Source organism: Larimichthys crocea, chromosome XX (assembly GCF_000972845.2).
Source record: "Larimichthys crocea isolate SSNF chromosome XX, L_crocea_2.0, whole genome shotgun sequence".
In the NCBI taxonomy this organism is placed as follows: Eukaryota; Metazoa; Chordata; class Actinopteri; family Sciaenidae; genus Larimichthys; species Larimichthys crocea.
In genome coordinates this window covers 9,294,260-9,302,325 of record NC_040030.1, presented here as the reverse complement: position 1 = coordinate 9,302,325, position 8,066 = coordinate 9,294,260, and the positions used below count along the sequence as shown (strand labels likewise).

General features: G+C 38.4%; 1 protein-coding gene across 1 annotated transcript in view; it reads right to left on the bottom strand.

Moving 5' to 3' along the window:
- The window catches only part of cacna2d4a (calcium channel, voltage-dependent, alpha 2/delta subunit 4a), an 86,441-nt gene extending 78,976 nt beyond the window's left edge, over positions 1 to 7,465 (bottom strand). Inside the window, exons 1-3 of the mRNA XM_027272152.1 lie at positions 6,892 to 7,465; positions 5,332 to 5,528; positions 2,146 to 2,227 (exon numbers count right to left, since the gene is read on the bottom strand). Of these exons, the coding sequence (XP_027127953.1) occupies positions 2,146 to 2,227; positions 5,332 to 5,507 (258 nt within the window). The 5' untranslated portion in view covers positions 5,508 to 5,528; positions 6,892 to 7,465. The remainder of the gene's footprint in view (positions 1 to 2,145; positions 2,228 to 5,331; positions 5,529 to 6,891) is intronic.
- Between the last annotated feature and the right edge of the window lie 601 nt (positions 7,466 to 8,066).

Here is an 8,066-nt window from a genome sequence, read left to right as displayed (position 1 = left end):
AGTAGAATTAGATTATAGTTACAATATAAAGGATAACTTGATTCAGCTTTTGATTGCATCTTTATCATATGGGAATTATGATAACCATTGCTTTTTAACTGATATTGATACTTATATTTCATCCACCAAAGAACTTAGAAGGCAATTACTCAACATGAAACCCTCAACATAACTTTAAAAACCAATTTTAAAGGAAATGGAAGCCTCATTTATCATAATAAGGTCTTTATACGTAGCAATTATTTCATCAATCTTACATAAGTGACTTTGATTAAGCTAAATATATTTTTCTGGCTGCTAATGGCTGGTCGGTTTGTTTACTAAATGAAAACAGCTATATCTGTAATCTGTTGTTCGTGTGGACTTAAAGGTTAATTTCCTGCACTTATGAAAAATCATTTGTTATGACAGATGACAGATTTCCAGCAAATGTTTGTTTTAGTGATGGACTCATTTTCTATTATCGTTAGTAAGATAATTACCCTCCGTCTGTTAACACTGTGATATAGGTACATTTGTTGAGTTCCCAGAATCACCTGGTGACTGTACAATACATTCTGGCAACTTAAAATTAAATTTGTCATTCAGTGTAAGATGCATTCTGCTTTCACTTGACGATGATGCTTTTGCAATTTTCATTACAGGTGAGACAAAGCCTAAATTAGGAAGAAAAGGGAGATGGATATGGAATAGAACGATTAAGAGCTCTCTTAGAGTCTGCTACAAATACCCATAAAACAGCTCCAACAATTTTATCTTCAAACACTCAATATCCTATTCAGTTTACTCAGGCAAGAAGACAGAGTCACTGAATGTTCCAGAGATAACGTAAAAGCCATCGATTAGACAGAGGTGGATGATTAATGACTTCTTGTTGCCGAGATTAAACTACTGCACTGGGTGTTTTTTACACATCACTGACTACATAAACTGCAACTAGGAGAAATATATATACATTATACATTATATATAAATATAAGTATTACTGATAATGTTACTACAGCAACTAGTATTACTGCTACTATTATGACAACTGCAACTGTTTCTGGGGCTGTTTGATCAAGTCAGTCAATATTTTACATCCTGTGAAGTGTTCACTCTGAAAAATTGTTTCTACCAACAAAACACTGAGATCACCTGAGGTGAATCCAGTCTGCAATACACACACAAACAAGAAACGACACACTGCACCCTGTGCTGTACATGTGGAAGTTAGTTATTTGTGCATCTATACTGGTGGATGTTTTAATGCTGTAAAACAGAAAGGTGTGTGGTACACAAAACAATACAGACACATATATTGCTGTAGAGGGAGATGGTCAGTGGTTTCGTGTCTCTGTGAACACACAGTTTGTGTGTTTGTGTGTGTGTGTGTGGCAGATGGTGAACAGGCCTGCTAGGGATTCTACTGGGTGGCATAGAGGAAAACCGCACATCCTAATTACTAAAAGACACACAAACATGGTGAGGTTGGTCAGACAGAAATGAACACAATTCAGCCTCTATGGGCTACAGTATATGAGTGTTTTACTGTAATGGGTTGGTAAAGCACTATATTGGTATTAAAAGTCATGCTGTACAACTAAACAAGGAAAAAAAAGTGAGATTAAATCCTTTTTGCACATGTGCATGATGTGTGTGTGTTTGAATTAAGTGTGTCATCACATTGGTCTCTGGGCCATGTGCAGATGTTATACAGCAACTATATGCCAGTCAGTTGTGTTCCTATTGGCCGAAGGAGCAGAGGGGAGAGGGAGGATATACGCACCCTCCCCGTCTCTGTCTGTAATGATGTCATGTGCCCTATATCCAACTGTCTCTACTCTAATACTATACACTATTTATGTCTCTGCATATACGTTTGAGCCTTAGATTTCACTCTTTGATTTGTCTTTTTTCCAGACAAATTGTAATTTGTAATATATTCAGACCAGAGATTGATCAAACCCAAATCAATCTCCTCTTTACATTCTCTGGTATGGCCATACACTTCATGTTAGGGATTATCAATCTAAGGGGATTAAATCCCCACTGCAGCTATCATCACCTTTCCCTCAAGGTCACTGATATGTCTGTCTGAAGTGAGAAATTACTCAGACGCAATAGAAAGAGTGTGCGTGTACACGTTTGTGTGGGATCTCTCACCTTCTGCAGCAGTTTAGCTCCAGAGTATCTGGCGGACAGGGCGGTTATTTCTTTGCCAAAGGATACAGCCCACTGTTGCACCCTGGACATGGAGAAAACATGATCAGTTACCGATCATCAAAGTTGTAATCAATTGTCAATATTACTGAAAACAATGCGATACATTTAAGGCAAGACAAGAATATTTGTGTAGAACAGTTCATGAACAAGGCAAGTGCTTTACATAAAGCATAAAGCGCATAAAGATAGTAATAAAACGCCATTTAAAAGGGGTTTATTAGTTCTGATATTAATGGTTAATAAATCATTCATAGATGCGTTTTGGATGCCTGAAAAACCAGCAAGACCATCTGTATGGAAGATGACCATGAAGGTAGACAGCCAGTCATGTTATGAGGTAATCCTGCATTCACCAACAACAGATTAAAACAGATTACTGTTAAGGTGACACTAAACGCTGAGTCTGCCCGTTCTAGGGGTTACTCTGTTCTCAATAACATGCAGTAATTCTACACATCCTCCATGTGAACGCAGCCGAGGTAATGTAATAGAGGTGAGAGAGTAGACAGGATGTGACAGATGGCTCAGCCTATGGGGAGTCGGCCAACTCGCTGCTAGTTAGCAGGCAGGGTTGTCACGGCTCGCCTGCCAGCCTCGGTACTGAAAACTGAAAACTGGCCATTTTGCTGACTTGTTGATATGCTTATTCAGAAATATAAGCGTGGGTTCATTCTAAAATGTGAGGATTCAGAATGTAGAGGTGTGATGTACTGTAAATATTCTTCTGTTGTTCAGGGCTAACAAAGACTTGGTCAGATACATGGTTAAATAACTAAAGAAAAGTTGCATACTGCCTTTACAGCATCTAAGACTGTATGCCGTGGGCTAAAGCACGACTGTACAGACCAAACAAGGTCAGATTAAGACTTTTCTTTACATTAAAATTACAAATCTCATTTTTGATTAACGTTGCACAGAAAACATTGCTTAAACAATGTGTCTATCTTATTGCCAGCTATCTGCTTTCCTCATGGCAATGGAGCAATGTTCCATCTGGGGCTAAAGAGTTGACCTTCTTGGCCTAACATCTTCCGGTCATGGCCTGCTAACTTCCAAAGCCAGAGGGACTCGGCTGCCAAATCTTCCCCAGGCAGAGTGAAGCACTCTAGGCTGAGTGACCTGTGTTGGCCTGCTAAACTGCTGTCCCAGGAGCTTTAATCTCCCTCAGTCACACCAGCCTAGTCTAGTGACACTCTCTGACCTGCATATGTTACAAAATACATCCTGAAACTGCACAATCAATCATTGTTTTTAAGGTTTTGGGTGATAAATTGACCAAACTATTACAGCATGTAGTGACACACACATAGAAACACAGATATTAATGGCATCCAGTCAGTGTGAGTACACTAACAAAATGCTGTGTAAATATCTGTGTTTCTCTGTCCCACTCAAACCCTTCCACTTTAACACACAGACAAAAACACAGTTAATAGGCTACTGTGGACAGACAGCGCTGTATCGATCTGTTAGTGTTTTTAGTCAGCAGGAGGTTTGAAAACTGTTCAGGGAAAACTGCTTTGTCTGGCTTCTGGAGTACAAACAAATGCAACGTTGGATTCTCAGAAGAAATATAGATTTAAGTGGAAGCTGGTGTGAAAACAAAACACATTAGACCTTATGAGTTATTGTAAGTTTGTTTGTGTAAAAAGACATCTTTGTATGTTATGTTTGGGAAATAATGAGTGGGTTATTTCTGTTGTTTCTCCAACACTAGCAGCCATAGGATTGTGACAGACTGAACATTCAAGAAACTATTTTTACTTTACATTACAGACAAAAATGTACTTTTTTTAAAAACAGTTTTTTTCTTCAGGTGAGTAATTAGCTGCCTCACAGGGTCTCCACAGTGGCTACATACCGTTTGCTCATGTTTACAGCTTTGTATGAATTGTGTTTGAACAAGTAATCCTGTGTTTATTGCTTAGTTTCAGTGACATTTATGAGCACCACAGAAGAGACATGACACTGAAATGACGTCTAAAGCTCAAATGGGCTGTCTGTTGCTGGGACCATTAAGCTATACTTTAGTAAATACATGGGGACACACAATCAGTCATGCAAACACACAAGAAACCCACTTATCTCAGTTAGAACATCAAAAATGTCAAAGAGGGGTGGCAACATCGATACTGAACTAGAAACACTAGTTATAATTGAGAATAACTGATAAGAAATGGGAAACATAATCACTTTTTTTTTTCCTTGTGTTTTTTTAAATTAATATTTGTACATTATCAGACATTCTTACTGTCAGAGTATTAGCCAAGTGTATACGTCAACGTTGGCTGTGGCTGTAGGATAGTTTGGCAGTCAGTTATACCCCACAGGTGCCCATATGGCCCATATGTATCTGTGTGGAGTAAACTGCCAAAATAAAAAGAACACAATTGACTCATCCATCTGACGTATGGCTTCAAGAAGGATAACGCTGCAAGTAGACTTCCCACAGGTACAAATGCTGATGTAATGTCTTAATAAAGCACTACGTCTGTCATCATGTAATATGTATTTTGTCCCACTAAATGGTGGCCTATTGGGTTTCATTTTTGTCAGTCTCATGCGGTGTATACAACCCAAAGTGTGTATTTTCATTATTTTCAGTGTACATATAGCATTATTATAATTGTATAATGCATAATTTTCAGTGTATATATAGCATTATTTTCAGTGTATATATAACATTATTTTAATTGTATAATGCATTATTTTAATTGTATAATGCATTATTTTCAGTGTATATATAACATTATTTTAATTGTATAATGCATTATTTTCAGTGTATATATAGAATTATTTTAATAGTATATAGCATTATTTTCAGTTTATATATATATAACATTATTTTAATTGTATATAGCATTATTTTCAGTGTATACATAGCATTATTTTAATTGTATAATGCATTATTTTCAGTGTATATATAGCATTATTTTCAGTGTATATATAGCATTATTTTCAGTGTGCATATAGCATTATTTTCAGTGTATATATAGCTTTTACAGTGACACGAGAGCTTGATCTGACGTATATATAGCTTTTACAGTGACACGAGAGCTTGATCTGACTGAAATAGTTCCTCCTGGTGGTAAAAACTCATTGTTTTCTATTGTAAGTGTAACTCACGTTTCTGGTGAGATCTTCATCTGGCCGTCGACCATCAGGCACAGTGAGCTGGAGAGGATAATCCATAGCAGCATCATCAGCCTCCCTCTCCGCGGCCCACTTCTGTCTGATTTATTGGCATTCCCGGCGTTTCCCCAGCTCCAAAGGTTCATCCCTACAGCTGCTACAATCTGCATCAATCCAGCAATTGTTGCACTCTGGCTCCCGGAGAAAAGGACGAAATTAGGACAGCTCAAAGTGAGATTAGAAGTGCTCAGGTCACAGTGCAAACAGAGAAAGAGGGAAGTGTTAAAGGTGCATCGAAGTAGCTTGTGACTGTCATGTCAGTGGGAGCAAACCCTTGATAATACAATCTGTGAAGGAGGCTTAGAGGGTGTTTAAACAAAATGAAATGATGCTACTTGGCTTGTATGAATTGATTTCACAGCCCAACTGAAAAACTTGATCTATCTCCATGATTTGCAAGCAACTTTTCTTCTGCATAGGGATGACACGGGCATTAGCCTTTCTGAGGTGTAAATGGGTTGTAGTTTTCCATGTATTAAATAAAACTTGTTCTACACATTAGTGACTGATACTTTCAGAAACGTGGTATGAATACATTTTTTTAAAACCTGCAGTTCAACAAGCTGTGAACACAGTAGTATTTGTTTCTGGTCTTCTGATGAATGCCAGTCCAATATTATCATTCTTTTAGCTCTGTTTTGGGTCTCCACCAACTCTTGAGGGGGAATGCTTGGCTCTTTAGCTGCAAAATGTTCCAGTATATTCACCAGCTAGTTACTAACTGTGTCTAGCTGGTTCTGGTAGTTTACAGTAAATTATTAGTACATTAAATAATGTTAAAAAGAGTTGCTTGCTGCAGCCAAAAGACTATGCTAGGAGAGCAGTGAGAGTAAAAAACAATAAAATAAAACCAAAACGTCGTGCTAAAAGTAGAACTGCAGAGGTAAGAAATCATTTTCTGTGGGTTTGTCAGTAAATGTGATCTATTGTTAATTGTCACATTAAATTAGTGCATCATTTTATACCACATGGTCATCAACTAATTTTGAAATTAACGGGTAAGTTAAACACACAAAAACACTTTTTGTCAAGTGTTTTAGTAAAACAATCATTACAAAAATGTAAAGCTTTCTAAAAGATATTCACGTATAGTTTAAACCTAAGACTTTCCAGAAACTAAAAGAGAGGCATCCTTTGTAACTGAGCAGTCTAAACCACACAAGCATCTATAGTAACATCTAAAGAATGTGACAGGCGGAAGGCCTCCTCTGGAAAACGATCCAGAAAGCTTCGATGCCGCATCCATCTACAGAGAAAGTGTGTCATCCCAAAAGCAGTCACTGACTTTAGAATGATACTGAGAAGCCACAGCCTCTCAGTGGAAAGACTTAAGAGCTGCTTTTCCTGGGAGATACGAGACTGAAACAGTTGTGCTGTCCAGAAATGTATGATGCTAATTTAAAAGAATCACAAGCTGGAGCATAAGTGGGTTGCAGGAAGATTAAAATACTTCCCCAAATCATTACAGACAGAATGGTACTGAAGATTACTCACTATGTCATGTGGTCAAAGCTTTAAAACCATTCCCTTTGACACATGTGGGGCTGGAAGGAAAGATAAGAAATAAAAGGTGTCTGACAGATGATTTGATGTCAGCTCAGCTGCTTCTCCCAGCATACAATAGAGTGTAGAAAGCTCTTGTCTCCAGTGTCAAAGGTCACTTCTGCGCACCAGGACTCACAACGGAGCCTCGCCATATTCCTACACCTAATAATCCTATTTCTCCTCCTCCCATCATCCACTTCTCTCCTCCATACTCCCTCTTTTGGATTTACAGGATGCTGGAAAAAAAGGATAGTGATGAGTTCCTGGTCCTGGTAAAACTTCTGTCCTCACACCAGTTCAGTCCTTATTATCAGACAGACGAGTATTCCCAAACAGGACACACACACATATATATTCCAAAGAGACTTTTTCCCGGAATGACACCTCTCTGCTGACCTCACATCCTGGTGGATCCAAACCAAAATCGTGCAGCTCTGGGATGCAAATACGCTACCGGATGGATAGTAAGATGGATGGAGGGATAGTGGGACTTCCTCTCTCTCTCTCTCTCTCTCTCTCTCTCTCTCTCTCCAGCGTATCTCTTCCTGCTCTCCGGCACCAGTTTATACCATAATCCAGGCAGGATTAAACCCCTCCTCCCTCCATCCTTCCTTTTCTCCCTCCATCCCTCTCGCTCTCTCTCTCTCACACACACATTAACACAAACACTATCTCTCTTTAACTCCCTCTTGCTCTTATTTTTTTTCCCCTAACGCTCTTTGACCTATAGTCTCTATACTCCTTTGTAGTTGTAGTGTGTTTCTCTCCCTCTTTTTTCTCTTAATCCTCCTCATACCTGCTATTTCTCCAGACCTTCCCTCTGTGCATTTCTTCTTATTCTTTCTTTTTTTGTTTTTTTACTGAAAACAAATGGATGAAAAGGTGGCAGTAGTAAGATTTGAATTAAGTCATCTGTCATGGAGGAAGAAAAAGATAAGAGGAAAAGAAGCAAAAAGAAAAGAAAGATTCAAAATAGGAGCAAGTGGAAAAGGAAGGAAGGGAAAGAGGAAAAAAAAATTATTTCCCTCTTTCTCTTCCTTCCTTACTAAAAAGGAAGAAAAAGAAGAGAGTCTTGTTGGGATGGTCACAAAAGGCAGTCACAGTTTGTGGATGAAGATGCACTC